The 22,919-nt window shown below is 31.4% G+C and overlaps 1 protein-coding gene across 1 annotated transcript in view; it reads right to left on the minus strand.

Annotated features, from left to right (window-relative positions):
* Positions 1–22,775, minus strand: part of LOC134726680 (GATOR1 complex protein NPRL3-like) — a 45,929-nt gene extending 23,154 nt beyond the window's left edge. Inside the window, exons 1-14 of the mRNA XM_063591094.1 lie at positions 22,584–22,775; positions 19,338–19,426; positions 15,105–15,176; positions 14,421–14,510; positions 13,655–13,715; positions 12,815–12,905; positions 11,954–12,026; positions 11,064–11,154; positions 10,646–10,743; positions 6,345–6,421; positions 4,852–4,940; positions 4,132–4,190; positions 3,027–3,080; positions 2,269–2,351 (exon numbers count right to left, since the gene is read on the minus strand). Coding sequence (XP_063447164.1) covers positions 2,269–2,351; positions 3,027–3,080; positions 4,132–4,190; positions 4,852–4,940; positions 6,345–6,421; positions 10,646–10,743; positions 11,064–11,154; positions 11,954–12,026; positions 12,815–12,905; positions 13,655–13,715; positions 14,421–14,510; positions 15,105–15,176; positions 19,338–19,426; positions 22,584–22,647 — 1,091 coding nt within the window. The 5' untranslated portion in view covers positions 22,648–22,775. The remainder of the gene's footprint in view (positions 1–2,268; positions 2,352–3,026; positions 3,081–4,131; positions 4,191–4,851; positions 4,941–6,344; positions 6,422–10,645; positions 10,744–11,063; positions 11,155–11,953; positions 12,027–12,814; positions 12,906–13,654; positions 13,716–14,420; positions 14,511–15,104; positions 15,177–19,337; positions 19,427–22,583) is intronic.
* Between the last annotated feature and the right edge of the window lie 144 nt (positions 22,776–22,919).

Genomic DNA, 22,919 nt, shown 5'->3' on the forward strand with positions numbered 1-22,919 from the left:
GTTAAAAATTGACTATAAAGGGCAATAACTCCTAAAATGGTCAACTGATCATTTTGGTCATGTTGACTTATTTGTAGATCTTACTTTGCTGAACATTATTGCTTTTTACAGTTTATCTCTATCTGAAATAATATTCAAGATAATAACCAAAAACAACAAAATTTCCTTAAAATTACCAATTCAGGGGCAGCAACCTAACAACGGAATGTCAGATTCATCTGAAAATTTCAGGGCAGATAGATCTTAACCTGATTAACAATATTACCACCATGTCAGATTTGCCCTAAATGCTTTGGTTTTTGAGTTATAAGCCAAAAACTGCATTTTACCCCTATGTTCTATTTATAGCCATGGCGGCCATCTTGGTTAGTTGGCGGGGTCACTGGACACAATTTTTAAACTAGATACCCCAATGATGATTGTGGCCAAGTTTGGTTAAATTTGGCCTAGTAGTTTCAGAGGAGAAGATTTTTGTAAAAGTTAACGCAGGACGACGACGACGGACGCCAAGTGATGAGAAAAGCTCACTTGGCCCTTTGGGCCAGGTGAGCTAACAAAAGGTGCAAAACAGCAATATGTGTGTGCAATGATATGGTAATGTGAAGTTTCAGGGATCTTGGTTGAGGGGCTGTTTATATAAAATTTGCTCAAATTAAACTGACAAGATATCACCATACTATAATCTGATTGTATATTCTTTATAAGATGGGAACCTTAAATTGTTCATAACATTTGAGTTCCCATGTCCCCATCTTATGGTGTTTATATATCTCAACTTGTTTGATTCACTCTTGTATGTAACAATGTATTAGATTTGTAGGAAAGAAATCTATGAATTACTGAAAAATTATTACACCAGGGTTTTCGATATCACAAACGAGTCAAAACATTTATAAATTTTATCACCAGTACAAGGCAATCATTTTTAAAAAAAATATAAATCAACAAACAGACATTTTATATATTCAGGTATATCACATCCAATCTTTTATGGTTCTATTTTTTACAAAGCACAAAATTGTCAGCATTCACCTCAAAAGATAACCAAACCTTAAACCGAGTTACTAAGAAGTCATATAGTTATGATTCTGTTGTCAGGTCTTTAAAGGTCTGAGCTGCCATGTCATTTACTGCTAGTAGTCCTTTTTTTAATTTATGAATCATTGTCAATTTGCTCAGTTTCTTTGTTACTATTCTGACATCAGACTCAGACTTCTTTTAGACTGATTTTTACTGTGCATATTGCTGTGTGTTTGAATTTATACATAAACATGTTTAACCCCACCACATTTTTGCGTCTGTCCAAAGTCAGGAGCCTAGGTCCTTTGTTAATCTTGTATGATTTTTAATTTCGTTTCATTTAAACATATTTCGAAGTTTAGTATGACTTCCATTTTAACTGAACTGGTAGCTGAAGCATGTGATTTTCTTGCTGTGTTGAAGACTCATTAGTGGCTTTCCGATGTTTTCTTCTCTTTAGTTGGGTTGTTGTGATGTAAATGTTGTCTCTTTGACACATTCCCCATTTCCATTCAAAATGTTATTCACTCATTTTGTTTGCAAGATAATATCTATTTTAAACCCTATTGCAATCCACCACTTTTCAATAGTAAATAGAAAAGATTGGTTGTCTTCATATCTATTTGCAAAAACAATGGGGCATAATTAATAATGAAAGATTTTGAGTTATTCACCTAGGGTTTACAAAAACGCTTTTTCCTCCATACTATGCTTTTCAGCTAATTGCTCATAATGAACAAAAAAAATAATTTAATAATCAAAAACTATTTGAAATCCACATTTGCAATTATGGATAATATTCCAAAAGAAATATGTCTCCAATTAAGCAAAGAAAACACAGTAAAAATGGAATGGCTGTATTTCACTTTATTGATAGTAATAAGCTGTCTCCACATACCACAAAGAAACAGAAAAGGACATAAATTAAAACTGCCAAAAATTATAAATTTTATCTTATTACCAGGATTAAATTAAACATGCTTAATTGCAGAAATAATGCCTTTTTGTCATTAAACATTAAAGATAAATAAATGACTGTCATAAAAAAAGCACTAACAAAATTTTTCAATATCAATATCTGATTGAAAGTTGTATTTTCATTTTTATATTAATAAAGAGCACTTTTTAATTTTTTGTCCTAGGCATATCACAGTTCTGAACACATTTTTGTCATTATCTTTATAACTAAAATAAGTCTGTGTCTGTATTGAGTCGCAATTCAGCAAAAAGTTGATGATTTTAATTCATTTATTTATTATCTGTACTACATCATCATGGCACATTTTATGATGTATTCCTACTCTCTGTGGACTATACTTAGCACTCCGACCCTGAAATAATACAAATATTTATCTGTTAAAAATCTATCAAATATCAAATATGTGTTCAACTAATCAAAGTTCACAAGGAACAACACAAATGTATATGTAGGATTCAGGTGAGAGAAATAATGATTCAAAATGGATTAACATTATACTGCACAGTACATTTGTAATGGAAACAACAATGTTAAGTAAGACTGCTACAAAAGAACAACTTGATGTCAGAGAGATATGTCTTACCTATATACATTTTTGATATTAAAACGCAACTGCTGAAATCAAAATAGCATTCATTGAGATGTAAAATATAAAAAATATTCAATGAAATATGACGGAAGAGTTTTTTTTGTTGTTGTCTTGATACATGTGTACACTCAATTGAATGGTGTTGTTTATATATATTGGTCTGGTGTTATTAACACTTTTAAGCGTTATATGATTTATTCAAATTAGATTTGTTATTGTGTATCTATGTTCAATGTGTTTGAGAAAGAGGAAATATTGGAGTATAACTTGATTGGAAATTTTGGGCCTAAAAACCAAGAGTTAAATAGCTCGTCAAGCACTGTACCCTATGTAGGATGGACACAAGATATGGGTAAAATAATATATGCCTATCTAAATTTTGTTGTGGGGAGAAAAATGAATGCGAAATAAATGTAATTAAACATACAAAATACATACCCAAACTAGACCATACTTGAATGTGCTGACCATGGTTCTATGGATTTTATGGCACTACAAGTAGAGAAATGTTCATACAAATTTTATTTTTCTAAAGATATTCATAACCTTAAAAGTTGAAGTATATTCTCACTAACGAAATAAATAGTACAGAGTTATGTGCGATGAATTTTTTAAAAATTTAGCCACATTCTTCATGTGCTTGAAGATCAGCGGCTGATGTTTGGCCCTGTCTGTCATAATTGTGTTTTGTTTATTTCTCTTTAGCTTAAATCAGGTTATTGCTGATTTCTTTTGAATGGTTACACAGTTTGTTATTTTGGTGCCTTTATAGCTTACACGACAGTATGAATTATGCTCATGGTTATAGGCTGTACTATGACTTGCTGAAGTTTATACTATCATTGGCAACCATGCTTCAACTTTCAATATTTTGCTCTGAATACTGTCTTTAGGTTATAAACAAGCTTCTGTCTTCTGTCCAAATTTCCTAATACTAGTATTCCACAAAGGTTTGACAAAATTATTGATGAGTGAAAAACTTTAACCACAGACTAAATCTAAATTTAACTGTTAAAAAAAGGAGAAAATTGAAAATAAATATTTTCAAAATTTTGCTCTGGATACTGTATCTTAGTCATAAATATTCTCTGAAGGTTTTACAAAGTTATTTATGTCTAAGAAAACTTTCACCACAGACTGAACCTAAATGTTGATGCTACTGCCTGCGACAGGTTCATAAATCCCTATGTCTCGCCAAAAACAGAATTTTTGGGATTCTGCTAGACCTGACGACAAAGTCATTCTGTCAAGTAGTACTGTAGAAAATGTGATGAAGAGATCTAAGTTTATTTAGCATACAGAAAAAAAAAGTATCAGCACAGAAAGTATGTATCCAACAGATCTGAAAAGTGATCACATCCTTCCACTCTCAAATATGAAGTTATTCAGGTCAGAAGTACATGAGAAAAGTGTGATAGAAATATTTGTTGGTTGAAGAAACAGACAAGTGGACAAACAGACAGACTGATAGACAAGCTGAATGCAAGTTTGACCTCAATCCTAGAGTGGGGGTATAATAAAGTCATAAGTTTCCAATACTCACTACATGTTCTAATGTACACCCTGTTCTTAAAATCAGTCCATCATCAAAATCTGGTCTTGCTGAAATGAGAGATGTTAATATTCAGTTTCAAAGGAAAATATTTTCAACTATCATTTAGCCCAACACTGTTAGATGTGCAAATTTGCTTAGGCAAATTTATGTCCTTCCTATATCTAGATTTAAAACCATACTTCTGTGACATTGTGGTTTCTTCCTTTAGGTTTCCTTGATCAAGACAAACTCACTAGTCTCATGGTAATGTGCTTGCCTGAAGTCAGGAGGTTTAGATCTATCTCCAGCTGTATCAAACCAAAAACCTAATAATTGGTATTTGCTGCTTTTTAGCTAAGCATGCAGCATGAAAGATTAAGAGAAGACTGGTTGGCTTGAGTTAAATCCAGCTGCCAAGGGAAGGACATAAATTCACAACCTCTTATTTTCATATTTCGGCTAACTTTTAGCTATGTATTTGTAATTTGGACCTTTGATCTGTATAACACATGCTTCCTTGACAGAGAATGTCTGTTGTAGATTTGTCATTATAGAAAATTAATAAATTGCTATTATCATAAAATGTTCTTCCTTTTGACTACTGATTGTTTTTAGGGTTCTTTCATACGTATGCTGATCTTTTTCTTTGTAAAAAAAATTGTTTTATCAATATATCTTCTTCATTACAATCAAAATGGGAATTAAATATTAAACAAAGCACTGATTTACCTCCTCTCTTCTTTGTATAGACCCTCACTAAGGCCAAATATTCCCATGTCGTTGACAATAAATAATCAAGATTCAGATTCATATTGCAACTGAAAAGGAAATAATTAAATAGACAAGCGAATCAATGAATGTGTTTGTAGATAGATGTTTTTTGTGTTTTTTGTGTTCTGTTAAATTGTTCCTTTTAAAATTGTTACACGATGATGACTGCTGTACCCATATTTTGACTATTTTATTTATTATGTCTGTTTAGTTCACGCATCATTGTAAATATAACAGAATTTGACAAGACTGTCATAAAACCAGGTTTAATCCACCATTTTCAAAATTTGAAAATGCCTGTACCAAGTCAGGAATATGACATTTCTTGTCCATTCATTTTTTATGTGTTTTGTTATTAGATTTTACCATGTGATTATGGACTTTTCGATTGGATTCTCCTCTGAGTTCAGTATTTTTGTGTGATTTTACTTTTTATATTTCAACACTGTTTCATTTTTTTAAGTAAAAAAGCTTATAAAATGATTTAGTGTGCATATTTTTGTATATGTGTTTGTACTTGATTTTCATCCAATCAAGGTTTCACTGTTTCTCTGTTCTCTGATGTCTTCCATTAAACAATGGACAATATTTGTGTTGGTTTGGTTGACATTTGCTGATATGATATGATGTTATCCATAGATGCAAAAGCTGGTTACCACATCTTTGTGGAAGGAGCTATGTCTCATTCATATCTAATCAACATCCTTTCAATGCATTAGCTAGCATTTAAAGAAAACTTTAACTATATCTGAGATTCCAATTTAAATCTGGTGTCTAATATAACTTGAACTATTTTTCTATCAATTACTAAGGGTACATCTTAGAATCACAATCAAATTGTAATAAAATATCATATAAAGTTGTAAAGGGATATAATTGAAGAATGGTAAAAGTGAATCTACCCAAACCTGTACTTGATCAGTATTTTGTGGTAATAAGTATTGTGTTTTTAAAAGTTCATAACATTTGGTTAGAGAAAGGAAACAAAGGGGTATCACTCTAAAACAGTAAAAGTGACACCACCAAAAGGCACACTGAAGTTAGAGAACAGAAATGATCTTTGGGACATACTGACAGATGGAATAATCCAATGATTTTCACTAAGGGAAGAAACCTTTTCTTTATAACTAAATAAAAAGTGGAGTAAAAAATTTAGTTATCAAGCTTATACAACATTCATTATAGGAAATACACTCACATAACTGTGAATTTTGCTACATGTGGAGCAGGATCTGCATACCCTTCTGGAGCACCTGAGATCACCCCTAGTTTTTGGCGGGGCTCGTGTTGCTTATTCTTTAGTTTTCTATGTTGTGTCATGAGCACTATTGTTTGTCTGTTGTCTTTTTGTCATTTTTAGCCATGACATTGTCAGTTTATTTTTCATTTGTGAGTTTGACTGTCCCTTTGATATCTTTCGTCCCTCTCTTGAATACAGAAAATTACAATACCTTACAACTACTGAATGTGGTTTTCTTGCTAATCTGTCAACTTCCTCAATAGAAATCTGATCTATTTTATTATACACCTAAAAAATAGTTATAAAATTACTTATTATAATATGTATTAAGGCCACACCAATTGAATTTCTTGTTTTATGGATTTAAAAAAAAAAAAAAAAAAAATTTGTAAATTTTTGAGGCAAAGCTTGAAAAGTTAAGGCAAGCGATTATAATATTTTTTTTGTAAACATAAAGTAGGAAATTTTGATAATATTAAAACTTGATTTATCACTTGTACTTTGACATTTCTTTAATTTTTGAAGTATTTTTTCCCTGTTCACCAAGAAATAATTAAATCTGGTCTATGTATGTGTGACTAACAATGAGACAATTCTCCATTCAAGTCATAATCAGTGTGGGGGCAATCCCTTAATGTTATAAATATCCCTTTTACAAGTTTTATGAGGGATCAATATAAGTTATAATATATTTGTTTGTACAAAAGGGCTCATATTTTCTCAAAGAATTATATATCTATAGATCTGGTATTAAATGTTCAAAACATGTCCAGGAATTTTGTAATATTCCTGGACTTTAACCATGTGAAATTAACACATCTACTTTACAAATGTAACAGTTTAATATTATGCAAAATAAGTGGACCCCTCTTTTAGAAAAAGTTGTTTTAAATATGATGTAAAATTAATCCTTGGTATTTCTATTTTCTTTTCTACATCAGTAAAATTAAATTTGTATGAAAAAGGGAGGGGGGTGTCTCAACCTGACAATAACAAACACAAGTCAAAGTACGGCCTTTTACACAGAGCTTTGATACAGACCAAACAGTAAGCTATAAAGGACCCCAAAATTATTAGCATACACAATTCGAACAGGAAAACCAACGATCTAATTTATATATCCATAAACATGCATGCAGCGGCTATGGATAGTTTTGTTTCGACAGCATACAATATAATTGCAGTTGAGGGCAAATCCTTCAAATATTTAAAGTTCTTTGTACTTTATTCTAACAACGAACATTTTTTAATAGGGATTAAAGAACCTTAGTGAGCACGCTCACATACCCCACGTCCCCACATTGTCATTGGAGAAATAAAATAAGTGTAAGGAAAAACCAGATGCTCCGCAGGGCGCAGCTTTAAACGACCGCAGAGGTTGAACCCTGAACGGTTGGGGCAAGTATGGACACAACATTCAAGCTGAACCCAGCTCTTAATTTGGATTGTGATTAAATAGTTGACACAGCATAGGTTTCTGACACAGAATGAATGTGTTCTAATGAACTTAAATTTTTTTTTTTCTCTTTGAGCAATTCACTATGCTGTTGAATATAAATCCTCTAAAAAAAATGTTTGAAGAAATTTTCTTTTCATTTATGAAATCTGAAATGAGAAAAATTGACCCCCCCCCCCCCAACACCCAATTTTTTTTCACATCCCCCTTTCCCTTATTCCAAAACTGATCTCAATTCAAATTTCTAATGGAGTTTGCAACAATAACTACTCATTTAAATACATCATAAAATATTAAGATGTAAAAAAAGTGCTTGTTATCACTGAATGGTAAAGATTGTTTTAATTTATCAGTTGGTAGTAAAAAGTTAATATACATTGTATAGTGTATGTAACAAAGATTTTTAAGTTGATTCTGGACAAAGAAAGATAACTCAAATTAAAAAAAAATCTTGCTATTGCACAATACTTTGCAATTAGATAGTTTTTGCTTACTATTCTGGACAAAAAAAGATAACTCTAATTGAAAAAAAATTTGCTATTTCACAATATTGTGCAATTAGTATTTCTTGCTATTGCGCAATACTGTGCAATTGAAAAGACCTGCTATTGCACAATACTGTGCAATTGAAGATCTCCTACTATTGCCCAATACTGTGCAATGGAAAATTTCTTGCTATTGCACAATACTGTGCAATTGGAGATTTCTTGCTATTGCTGAATACTGTGCAATTGAAAATTTCTTGCTAATGCACAATACTTAATATAATAATTTTGGATCCTGATTTGGACCAACTTGAAAACTGGGCCAATAATCAAAAATCTAAGTACATGTTTAGATTCAGCATACCAAAGAACCCCAAGAATTCAATTTTTGTTTCAATCAAACTTAATTTAATTTTGGACTCTTTGGACTTTAATGTAGACCAATTTGAAAACGGGACCAAAAATTAAGAATCTACATACACATTTAGATTTGGCATATCAAAGAACCCCATTTATCGAATTTTTGATGCAATCAAACAAAGTTTGATTTTGGACCCCGATTTAGACCAACTTGAAAACTGGGCCATTAATCAAAAGTCTAAGTACATCTTTAGATTCAGCATATCAAAGAACCCCACGGATTCAATTTTTTTCAAAATCAAACTAAGTTTAATTTTGGACCCTTTGGACCTTAATGTAGACCAATTTGAAAACGGGAACAAAAATTAAGAATCTACATACACAGTTAGATTAGGCATATCAAAGAACCCCAATTATTAAATTTTTGATGAAATCAAACAAAATTTAATTTTAGACCCTTTGGGTCCCTTATTCCTAAACTGTTGGAACCAAAACTCCCAAAATCAATACCAACCTTCCTTTTGTGGTCATAGACCTTGTGTTTAAATTTTATAGATTTCTATTTACTTATACTAAAGTTATGGTGCAAAAACCAAGAAAAATGCTTATTTGGACCCCTTTTTGGCCCCTAATTCCTAAACTGTTGGAACCAAAACTCTCAAAATCAATCAAAACCTGTCTTTTGTGGTCATAAACCTTGTGTCAAAATTTCATAGATTTCTATTTACATTTACTAAAGTTACTGTGCAAAAAACAAGAAAATGCTTATTTGGGCCCTTTTTGGACCCTAATTCCTAAAATGTTGAGATAAAAACTCCCAAAATCAATCCCACCCTTCCTTTTGTGGTCATAAACCTTGTGTTAAAATTTCATGGATTTCTATTCACTTTTACTTAAGTTAGAGTGCGAAAACTAAAAGTATTCTAAAAAACTAAAAAATTGAATCGCAATTTCCCGTCGATATGCACAACTACATAGTATGTCCTTATTATCTGAAAAGGTTTTGTAAAATTCTGTTGTGTGGTTTGAGAGGAGATGCGATGACAAACTGTTGCAGTAGTACATTTAAGTAAATAAGTTCAAAGGGGCGTAACTCCTTAGACCTAGAAAAAAAATTGAAATGTAATTTCCCGTCGATATGCACAACTACATAGTATGTCCTTATTATCTGAAAAGGTTTCGATAAATTCTGTTGTGTGGTTTGAGAGGGGTTGCGATGACAAACTGTTGCAGTAATACATTAAAGCAAATAAGTTCAAAGGGGCGTAACTCCTAGAAAAAAAAATGAATCGCAATTTCCCGTCTATATGCACAACTACATAGTATGTTCTTATTATCTGAAAAGGTTTTGTGAAATTCTGTTGTGTGGTTTGAGAGGAGTTGAGATGACAAGAAACAGGACTGACGGACGGACTGACAGACGGACTGACGGACGGAGGGGTCAAAAACATTATACCCTCCGCAACTTGTTGCGTGGGGTATAAATATAAGTAAGGGGGAAAGAAACCAATTTTTTGTTCTTTACAGGTATTTCCACTCTGTCCCACTTTGGATAAATAGGTTTCATGCTGGAAAAAATATTCTCACAGATATTTACTGTGTAGTGGGGTGCTTTTGTGTTTAAAATTGTTATTTACAGGATAGACTGTGATTTTAAAAACAAATGTTGATATCTTTTTATAATATTTACACAAAAAAACGGTGCGACATGGACATGATTACATTTCTGGATGCGGGAAGCGGGAATATAAAAAAAAAAAAAAAATCTGTTTTGAAAAAAATAGTTGCGGGCGGGTCTGTTGAACAAGGAATCAAATTGGTGTGGCCTAAGCATTGCTATAAAATTACCAAAAATCTCTATTTTTCCAATAACCTAAATCATATATAATACTGGTGTGCTGCTTTAAAAAACCTTGTAAAGGAGAAGTTGTCAATTTAAATCATGGAATTAAGGACTTTTAAATCTGTGTTGTTGCTTCTCACAATAAGATGCAATAGCAATATCTATGCACATAGTCAGTACATCACATTCCAAGGAAAATGGTTCTTATTGAAAGTTCCTTTGAAAAGTAGCCTAATTCCTATGACAATCGTATCCTCATGATATAGATTTAAAAATTATTTAAAGGATGTTAAACATATCATCATCCCTATCAATGAGTATATAATGGCAGACAATTACATCAATAAACATATAAAAAGTTTACTTACATAAATACAAGGCATATATACACGACTTCCCAATATAACATCTACAAATTCATCTGATGTGCAGTCGTCTCTAAATAATATTTCAGCATTAAAAATTTCTGTTCAATGTTAAGGGAAATATGTTTTAAGTTCATGTACACAAATTTACAGTCTTGGTAGGCAGAGGGCAGAACAATATATTTCAGGAATTTGGGATAAGGCCATTTAATTCTCAAGAATTTCTCCTGAGTTTCAAGTCAAAACTCTTAACCCACTGAGCTAAAGAAGTACTTAACTCACTCAACCAATTTACAGCTGGCTAAGTATTTACTATCAAAGGGAAACATTCCTGCTGCAAATACCTCTAATCATTAAGCATGAATATGAATAATGAAAAATGATAGAAAACCTTTTTGTCTAATATATTATAAAAGGATACTCCATTCGTGTAAAATCATCTGACATAATTTTTCGTTACATTTTGTCAGCGTTAATGTTGAATTAAATGATATTCCTCCTCCTTTTTTCGGCTGAAATAAAACAAAATTTAAATCATTCATAAATGTTAATGGTGTTTAATATTGTTGTTAAGATAATGATGAATCTTTTCTATGTATTTTATTTATAAATACCTAACAAAATATTATAGTAACTTTAAAATTGCTCAATTTTCCATAAAATTTACATTAAATTAACCATGTATTGTATACTAGCAGTTGACATAATTGTCTGTTGGTCTTTGGCTGATTCATGTCTCAAAGGCAATCATACAACATACAATTCTCTTTAATATCTAACCAGAGGTAAGTCGAGAAAAGCTCAAACAAAAAGTAACACACTGAAATGTATCTCAACTGCTTTAATGATCATAATTGAAATGTATGCCAACAATTTTACTTTTAATATTATCAGTGATCGATAAAATGATGTCGAGGGAAGTTGTACCTTGCCTTCAATACATCAAATTAAGTTGACCCTTGTGTTTAAAGTATTCGAGAAACATTCCTAGTCACAAAAGCTTGACCAATCAACCATATAAATGAGTTCAAGGTCAGATGAACCTTGTAAGATGTACATGTTCATCTAACAATCATTATGTACCCAAATGTAGCATAGTAACGGACAAACAGACCTTACATGATTCTTAATCTTAATCAGTGAACCATAAAATGAAGTCCAGGTCAGATAAACCCTGCCAGACGGACAAGGACACCTTACAATCATTCAAATCATGTAATTTGCTATAGTATAATAAATAGACCTTTGGCATACAAAAAAGTATATGTGTTACCACTTTAACATGCTTAACAAGACTTATGTCTATATTACCTTGAAATATATGTTTGGTTTTCTTCTGTTTAATCTGATTCCTACACTTTCCAACTCCATTGTCAAAAGTTCCCTAAAAATAAAAACAACCATTCATATTTCACCCATTTGTGGTCATCTTGTTTGTAGCATGATTACAAGAGAAATTCCTTTAATGAAGCACATATGGGCCTCCATTCTTGTGTGGGTTTGAATATTGCCTTTTTTGTCATCTAAGTTATTATATTGAACATAAGTATTTATTGTTATCCTGGATAGGTTGCTGTAACTAAAATGTAATAATTAAGACATAGATATATATAAATTTTTCAATGATCACCATTTTTTGTTGAATTACAGTAGAAAAAAATAAATAAAATAAAAGTATACATTAACATGTTCAAGACTTTAATTGACTTTTAAACATTCCAATATGAAGTTGAAGATGAATTTTGGTCTGTTTTGCAGGGTTCCTAATCATAATTAACTCAATTTTCTAACAGTGAAAGACTTGGCATAGATATTTTTTCGACCTTAAACAGATAAACAGATTTATTTATATTCATTTGTATGAAGGGTCATATCAAACACAGCTCATTTAATTACAGATAACACAAATAATGTGAAAAGCTTAACTGGTCATCTTGAATACAGGACAAAGTTATAACCTGTTCCTATTAAGGATTGCAAACAAGCCCAAAGTCACAACAATACATGAAGTCTTTGCATTATATAAATGAGGGTTTAAGAAATTTGATTTTGATGAACAGATTGAATTTGAATAAGAAAGTCAATTTACTTGGACAAGGGTATCATCAATTAGATTTCTTATTTTAGATGGAGATGATACAAGTTTGAAGTAAATAGTTTACCACTACATACTTTTGTTTTTCTCCTTTGGTGGCATCTAACATCATGATAACAACATCAGCTGTTCTGGCCACTGCTATAACCTGTCTACCTCTACCTTTACCTAAAATAAACAGGACAAAATATAATTATAACTTCAGCTGTTCTGGCTACTGCTATAACCTGTCTACCTCTTCCTTTACCTAAAATAAACAGGACAAAATATAATTATAACTTCAGCTGTTCTGGCTACTGCTATAACCTGTCTACCTCTTCCTTTACCTAAAATAAACAGGACAAAATATAATTATAACATCAGCTGTTCTGGCCACTGCTATAACCTGTCTACCTCTACCTTTACCTAAAATAAACAGGACAAAATATAATTATAACTTCAGCTGTTCTGGCTACTGCTATAACCTGTCTACCTCTTCCTTTACCTAAAATAAACAGGACAAAATATAATTATAACTTCAGCTGTTCTGGCTACTGCTATAACCTGTCTACCTCTATCTTTACCTAAAATAAACATGTTGACAATAAAGACAACAACACTCAAGTTTTTACCGCAAAGTATCTGTTTATTTGGTCAACATGTTTCACCCTTTGGGCCAGGTGAGCTAAAAATGTGGTGCACACTGAATAAACCCTGTAATGGGTTTTTTAAAAAGGTTTTGAATAGACAGAAAAAAAATTACAGCAATTCCTTATAATTTAATTCTAAATTCCATTTTCCAGGAGTAAATCACGTAAAAACTTTGATGACATCACGGTCACATGACAAAGTTATGTCTATAAGCTGATGTACAAAAGACTTTCAGCCATTTAGAAGATATGTTACATCCAAAGTTTAATTATTATATGATAACTTACCTTGAGCAGCACCCTCAATGATACCAGGTAAATCAAGTAGCTGTATATTTGCACCATTATACTATAAATATAAAATTATAACATTCTCTTTCATATAAACAAAAACATACATAAAACTAAAAGAAATATGTTGTGAAGCATTGTTTTACTCGCATGCATTATATAACAAATTCATACAACTGCTTGCAAAGGGCCGAGCCATTGAAACAAACCAATTTACCTAACTGTTGGTTAATTTATTTTTTATTATAAACCATCTGTGTACAATCATATTATAGAAAAAAAATTGTGGAATATGCTTATTTGTGATTCATCTAGATCTATATCCCTTGAAATCCATGAATATAATGAATCAACAATATGTCACTCAGTTATCAGTTGGGCTCAATTTAATTTAATGTCTGTATATTTGATATGTTTATCTAAAATTGACATTAAACTATGCAGAATTTCATAACCCATATCAAAGGACATATGTACAAGTTAAACATTTTCATGTGTTGTGACCATATTCCTTGCCCTTGGTCCTCTTTGTCTTAAGTAAATTATTTTAAATGACTGCAATTACAAATGCAATTGAGATAAAAACTATGACAAATATCATGTCTACCCATAGGTTGTCCAAACCCTGGTTGATAGTGTTTTACAAAGTGGATGTTAGTAGCTCTTTCTCATCAAAATATTTACGACTTTTCATAAAAAAAATTCTTTGATCACTTATTGTTATAAGAATGACAATGTATCTACGCTTCGTTTCATATTTTACCTCAATTACACCAGGAATACACGTCAATGTGGTAAACTCATAACCAGCTGACTCACTGTGTGTTGTTGTTAGAGTGTTCAACAGAGTAGACTGAAAATAACAAGTTAATTGAATGAATGAATGACTATATGTACTCAACTGAATAAACTTTAATAACACAAGCAGTAAATTATATAGAAACCTACCATGTAATAATGTCTCTACTCCCAAATTGGCACTTATGATATCTAATTTAACAATATGGATGATAAAATAAAAAAAACTCTTTCTAGAACTGCATACCTAAATTGAGTTCTGCATCATATCAGATGTGAATCAATAGAGAATTAGCCATAAACATACAAATTAGTCATAAAACATACTTTATAAAGACATTGAAAAGCAGATAGTAGTGAGTTAGTCATCATGTCTCATGAGGCACCTCATCTTGCAAGGAAATCATGCAGCATTTGTGTCATCAGAAAAGTTCCCTTTGCAAACAAGGAAAATTGAAATTTTTATTTATAGGTGTTTTCATAAAATCTATTTTACATATATATGGAAAGTAGAGATTACTTCTAGTATCCAAATGAAGAAATTTGTCAATTTTACACTTTCCTTATTCCTCTGTCCATAGGGAAGCTACTTACAGATGGATATACATGTAGCATGCATCACAAGCATAAATCCTATTAAAAAACCTACCTTTCCAACAGAAGGGAAACCAATGAGTGCTACTCGTGCATCTCCTGATTTCATAACATCGAAACCTTCACCCTGAAAAATATTTTATAACATAATAAGCCAGAACAACATGAAAGCATCGGTCCATAACAGATGAAATGCAAACAAGTATCATGAAAATGTTTGAATATAAACAAGTATTGTTTAAACATTTGAATGTAAACAAGTATCATTAAAATGTTTCAATGTTAACTAGTTTCCTTCAAATGTTTGAATGTGAACATGTACAAGTATCATTAAAATCTTTGAATGTGAACAACATGTACAAGTTTCATTAAAATCTTTGAATGTGAACAACATGTACAAGTATCATTAAAATGTTTGAATGTGAACATGTACAAGTATCATTAAAATGTTTGAATGTGAACAAGTGTCCTTCAAATGTTTGATTGTGAACAAGTGTCCTTCAAATGTTTGAATGTGAACAAGTATCATTAAAATTTTTGAATGTGAACAAGTATCATTAAAATAATGTTTGAATGTGAACAAGTATCATTAAAATGTTTGAATGTGAACAAGTGTCCTTCAAATGTTTGAATGTGAACAAGTGTCCTTCAAATGTTTGAATGTGAACAAGTGTCCTTCAAATGTTTGAATGTGAACAAGTATCATTAAAATGTTTGAATGTGAACAAATGTCCTTATTATTGTAATAAGTATTATTGTCATTTTGTTTATTTTCTTTGGTTACATTTTCTGACATCAGACTCCGACTTCTCTTGAACTGAATTTTAATGTGCCTATTGTTATGCGTTTACTTTTCTACATTGGCTAGAGGTATAGGGGGAGGGTTGAGATCTCACAAACATGTTTACAGCTAATACATTAATGCTAGCAAGACAAATCTTTGTTTGGCTTGCTTGCTTTGCTTGTATCAATGTTTGCTCAAGCATGGCAATTAAGATAGGCGGGGCTTCAGCTTGTATACGTCATACTTAAATTTTATTGGACGGTTATGTTTGAAGTTAAGGACACTAAATTTTTAACATCACAGGATGACAAATATAAAGAGCAATCGTAGAAATGGAAGCCAAAAAAATGTATTTGTTTTTTTCTCGAAGATATGCATTTTGAATTTCATCATCCAACTGAAAAGACTGTCGTCAAGTACTTTTAGAAAAGCAAAATAACTATTCGAACACACCTACTCTGATTTAGTGATCCATTACATAGGTATTTCATTTGACACATATATTTCATCTTTTAGTACTGTGATTTTTTTTATGTTATAAAGTCAACCTGTAGCTTTGCTATATAAAAATGATAGAATCTGAAGCAAGATGATGTATCAAATGTTCTTTCTTTGTGCGTTTTTTAGACAAATTATTCATCTCAAACACACCCTAACATAAGAAGGTTCGCTCGATTTTCTCTTTTTGATACAATTGTTTCCAATTTTTTGATTTTTTTTCTTGAGTCACGTAATGGAAGGACAGACACGGAAATAAGTAAACTTATAGATTGATATGTTCTCCGTCTGTATTAATTTTAAAAAAAGGGAAGAATTTTCTTCATCCAACTTGATAGATAACCATGTCGTCGACTTGATATCCAACTTTTCTACTTAACTATGTAATAGATAAATTAAAAACTTATGAAAATGGTTGTTTTTTACAATAAAACACTCGTATTTGAGAAGAAACTTGTTATTTTATTTGTTTCTATTCACTTTTAAAAAAATTCTTACTAAAGTAAGGCAGCATTGCCGCAGCAACCAATATGTTTTTTTTCTGTGTAAACTTTTTTTTTGCCTTCGGCGAAGAACAATCTATTTTTTTTAAGCGACAAACCGTAAACAAATTTTTTCTTTCAATTTTAGCATTACATATAGTTGCAAGTGGGGGGTGAAACAAACAATTTTTTTTTTCGTAGGGTCCAAAAAAAATTAATTTTTTCACCAAAACCTGGAAACAAACTTTTTTTTCCAAATAAAACCATAGCCCCCCCCCCCCCCCAAAAAAAGTAAATAGTTGCTGCCTAAACATAACAGAAAGCACTTATTGCCTTCTCTATAAACAAAGAATAATCAGTTTGAAGTTTTACAAGCAAAAATTAATCCAAAGTGCGCAATATTCAATAACAATAGACATAATAAATAGAATAATTAAGTCATCCCCCCTAATTAATTTATCTCTTTTATTAGAAAATCAAGTGCACCTTCTTTATTAGGGTGTGTTTGAGATGAATATTTTGTGTTGAAAACGTACTAAGAAAGAATATTTGATACATCATCTCGCTTCAGATTCTATCATTGTTATATAGCAAAGCTACAGGTTAACGTTATAGCATAAAAAAATCACGGTACTAAAAGATGAAATATATGGGTCAAAGAAATACCTATGTAATGAATCACTCGAAATCAGAGTAGGTGTGTTCAAATAGTTTTTTTGTTTTACTAAAAGTACTTGACGACAGTCTTTTCAGTTGGATGATACAAAAATGCATATCTTCGAGAGAAAAACAAATACAATTTTTTGGCTTCCATTTCTACGATTGCGCTTTATATTTGTCATCTTGTGATGTTTTAAAATTTAGTGTGACTGTCCTTAACTTCAAACATAACGTCCAATAAATTTTTTAAGTATGATGTAAACAAGCTGAAGCTCCACCCATCTTAATTGCTATGCTTGAGCAAACATTGATACAAGCAAAGCAAGCAAGTCAAACAAAGATTTGTCTTGCTAGCATTAATGTAAAAGCTGTAACCCCGCTGCATTTTTGAGCCTGTCCCAAGTCAGGAGCCTCTTGTTATATTTTAATTTTAGTTTCTTGTGTTCAATTTGGAAATTAGTATGGCGTTCATTATCACTGAACTAGTATATATTTGTTTAGGGGCCAGCTGAAGGATGCCTCCGGGTGCGGGAATTTCTCGCTACATTGAAGACCTGTTGGTGACCCTCTGCTGTTGTGTGTTTTTTTTCTACGGTCAGGTTGTTGTCTCTTTGACACATTCCCCATTTCCATTCTCAATTTTATTCAAATGTTTGAATGTGAACAAGTTTCATGACTATATTAGAAAGGGAACAATTTTCACAAAAACATTTGTCAGCTTAATTCAGTTATGGTATGTCAACCAGAAAAGGTGGCTCAAATTCAATAAGTAGGCAATCATTAATAATACCTGGAATATTTGTAGTGCAAGAAGCAGATTCAAGCACTTCTTACTCAAAAGGCTAAATAAAAAACATGCATTTCATTTCAGAATTCTGTATTTTTTTACTAGGAATAACTTTCAGTTTCCTATGGGCTGTTTCATAAAACCTACATGGGACTAAGGGAATGCACTTCTCAATAATGGTTGGGTGTCAAGTACAATTAACCTCTTTGAGTTACTGTAAATTCAGAAATTATGGCAAGATTTTTATTATTGCGAAAAATGTGACAGGGTTATAATCGCAATAATTGAAACTCGCATTTTGAAATTTTCTATATGAGTTAAACACGTTTTTTCTCAATATTGCAAAAATCAAAATTGCATTAAACTGGTAGTCGAAAATGACAAAATCACAGTTATAAATGCATGCAATAATTTCTGACTTTGTACCATATTTCAACATTGCCTACCATTTATGTTTTAAACAGAACAGCCCTAGAATGATTACTAAACTAATGAAAACTAGACAGGATTTTCAAATTTCTAAAAAGAGGAGTTTCAAGCTGCAGTTATTCTTTTGGCTGAATGTACAATTGCATTCAACAATTATTTTTTTAAATTACTTGTCAGAACTAAAAGAAGTTGTGTAATATATTTTTTTTGCACACTTGAACTTTGGATATTGTTGAGGTCAATTTGAATGTGTCAAAATTGAATGATTCATTATATTTATCTGTTTAAACAATGGTTTATTTATCATTTGATATTTTTTTATGTGTGTTTGTTTGATCATTAATATATTGTTTTCTTTTATAGTCATTTCAATGGGGGCCTCAGGAATGATTAGTTTTAAAGTTAACTGTCTCACCCCATAAAAACAAAGAATTATCATTATTATCATCATCTAAATCTGATTCAGTTCAATATGTTTAGACCATAAGTATTGGGATAAATGTTAAAAGATGAGAACAATCTTTGGTTGTTTGATACCAATTTTTGCTACTTCACTAGGCCAAAAAAGATGAGTCCCTCCCTGGGACATCTGAAAAATTATTAGTAACCTCTATAAGTTTAAAGCTAGTATTGCCCTTTTAAACTCACCTTAGCTCCAGCTTTGCCTGTAGGTTCTAGCAATTGCTGTCTGTACTTTGCCAATTTTGCCTTCAACAACCCTAAATGGTACTCAGTTGCTAATAAGATAAAAGAAGTATATCATGTAAATGAATTTATAAATTTGCATGCAAAGCTCTAGCAAGGATATGATTTAATTTTAGTACAAGAATTGTTTGTGCTTGTTATCAAAATGTGTGTTTCAAATATTTTAGAATCTAGGAAATAAAACATGTAAAAGACATTACAGTATTGTATTCATAAAAAGTAAAATCACAAAAATACTGAACTCAGAGGAAAATCAATTCATGTGTGGATTGGTTTTATATACTTTATTTGCAACAATAAGTCAGTAAAACAAGTTTCTAGCTTGAGATTTTTGCTGTCAGTCTCAAAGTGTAATGATAATCACCAAAAGTATTAATTTCATTTATCAGTAAAATACAGGGAAACTAAAATAAATCAAGCTATTTTCTACAGACAGGACAGATGCTATTTATTAATGTTGAAGAAGCTTAGCTTATTTACAAGTTTAAAAATATTCTATGAAGATTTAACAAAGTAATTATGTCATAATGTGCATTTGGTAAAATACAGCAAACTCAACAAACAAATTAATAAATTATGCTGTGGATACTGTCTATTGACCTTAATATGCTTCTGTCCAAGTTTCATTCCATTCAGGTGTTACAAAGTTATTGATGTTTGTAAAACTTAGAAAAAAACTTGTTCTTTGATCAGTAGAATGAAAACAAAATTTATTTTCTTAATTTTGCTGTGGATACTCTTTTGGTCTTTACTAAATTGTTTATGTCAGTCATATTTGTGCTTTGGAAATTAATTTGTTATAACTTAGGCTGTTCGTTTTCTCAATTAAATCAATTAAATTGTTTAATAATTGATATGTCAGGGTCTTTTTCAGCCAATTATACTGTATATATTTTCTCATTGTTGAAGGCAATACAGTTTCTAAAAATTTCTTACATCCAGACCACTTAATTTAAAGTTTAGAATACAGATTGTCAAGAACAATAACAGGAGATGTTTCTTGAAATGTAATGATCAGATTTTAATTGAATTCAGAGGGGTGGAAATGGGAGGTGTGCCACTTTGACATGAATTGTAATTAATTTAAAAAATAAAGGATGACTTTACAAATCCGTGCAAAATGTAGGTCAATCCATTATCAAGTTGAGGACAAATTCAATAAGACCTACATGTACTCTGACGTCTTCAAAGAAAATTCATTAAAATTTTATCTCAATTTTTAAATAAATGTTATAAAAAGGAATTCTTAGAATAGTCTGATATTGTTCAATTCTTTATGGTATGAAACAGAGATGACAATGATAAGTGTTTGCAGATTTTGATTGGAGTAGATAATGGTACGAGCATAAAAATATAGTATATATACCAATACACATAATTAACAGCGCCTGGTGATGTTTGATAGCCTGACCGGTTTCGGTCCAAAAAGGACCTTCATCAGAGGCAGCATGGTGGATTAATGTTTGCACCCTATTTATATAGACATGGTAACCGGCGGTTGAGTTGACCGGCAGTTGAGTTAACCGGCAGTTGAGTTAACCGGCGGTTGAGTTGACGGGTGGTTGAGTTGACTGGCGGTTGAGTTAACCGGCAGTTGAGTTTACCAGCGGTTGAGTTAACCAGTGAAAAATCTCAGTGGGATTTTCCATGGTTACAATTATCTATATTTAGCTAATGTTCATGTTACAGTAAACTTTTTGACATGTTACGGTAAACATTTTTACACTATACTGTAAACATGTGACCTGATGATATAACCATATTTGGGCTTTAGCATTGGATAAAGGGTGTTTTAATAATTTAAGAAGTACATGGTAATCATTTAGTCTACTAGGAAGTATTTTTTCAAGACTTGATATTTAGGTGTATCCTAAGCCAAATATCAAGGTCACATAACTACCATGAAATACTATTCCAAGACTTGATATTTAGGTAGATCATTAGCCAAAGATCAAGACTAAATGATTACCATGTACTTCTTAAATTATTAAAACACCCTTTATCCAATGCTATTTTTTTAACAGAGTAGCGAACATCCTTAAACTCACTGATGACAAGTGCTCAGTATATAAATGTAAGCTAACTGGTTTAACCAGTGGAACATATTTCATAGAAGAGGAAATTATTTTACCAGGTGAGGAACAAATTTCACAAATCCAGAACTTATTTCACCAGGTAGGGAACAAATCTCACCAGGTAGGGAACAAATCTCACAAACATGGAACTTATTTCACAAGGTAAGGAACAAATTTCACTAACCCAGAACTTATTTCACAAGGTTAAGTGTGGAACTTATTTCACAAGGTAAAGTGTGGAACTTATTTCATAGAGATGGAACAAATTATAAGGAAATTGTCTGTGAAAAAAGTTCTCCAAGAACAAATTTCATGTGAAATAAGTTCCACTGGAACTTTTTTCACAGGAACAAATTTTGGCTCACATATTGTGTCCATGAACAAGTATTTGACATGATTTTTCAAATTTTAAGTGGAAGTTTTAAAATGTCCCACACACTGAAAGAAGAAAAAAATATAAGTTGAACTTGTTTAAGGTTCATCATAACAAATGGACAAATATGGCCGTATTTTTACCTCAAAAACTACTCTGTGTACAGACTTACCTGTGCTGTTTGAAAAGTTTTAATGCCTAGCATCCACTAGATATATAAAAGTTAAATGCATTTTGTGTTTAAGGAAGATAAAATCTTTTTTGGTTTTTGCTGGGCATTTTTTTTCCTTTTTTCAGAAGGTGCAAAAATAAACAAACACCTGCATTACTTTGATACTGTCCACTCACTGACTCAGATAAACTCTTTAACTCACCTATAGTTGTGAAGATACCTGGTGTCCAGGTCAATTAAGGACAATGAAAACAATACAAACCGGTTTTTTACCTGAGGGAGCATCTCATAGTTGTTCCACAACTTAGTCAATTTTCACACCTTTTGCATGAAGGAAAAAAAATGCCCATCAAAATCAAAAAGAGATTTTATGTTACTGAAACACAAAATGGATTTAACTTTTTTATATCTAGTGGATGCTAGGCATTAAAACTTTTCCAACTTTACAGGTAAGTCTGTACTCAGAGTAATTTTTGGCATGTAAATACAGCCATATTTGTCCGTTTGTTAAGATGAACCTTAAGTTTATAAATAAAAATTTGTCCTAAATTCAGAACAAATTTGCTAACCTTTATTCTTCTGAGTTCGACCTATTTCCCGCTCAATCTCCCCAATTTTTTCTAAGATTCCCATTGTGTTCCCTCAAATAGCAGACTTTAAAAGGTTTAAATAAATATGTAACTGATCAAAATGAAAAATAAATGCACAAAAATAAAAATCGTGAGTGATCCATGGGAGCAGACATGTTGTATTTCGGAACAAAAATCTGTTTCTATTCGGCCTGTTACGCGGTCGCCCTGTGTCATTTCGGCCAGATTTTATTCATAATGGAATACATTTGAGAGTCTGGGCATTTAAAATTTGAGTTTTTTTTTGTTTTAATTGTTATTTTTATGTCTGTATAT

Source organism: Mytilus trossulus, chromosome 7, assembly GCF_036588685.1.
Source record: "Mytilus trossulus isolate FHL-02 chromosome 7, PNRI_Mtr1.1.1.hap1, whole genome shotgun sequence".
NCBI classification, from domain to species: domain Eukaryota; kingdom Metazoa; phylum Mollusca; class Bivalvia; order Mytilida; family Mytilidae; genus Mytilus; species Mytilus trossulus.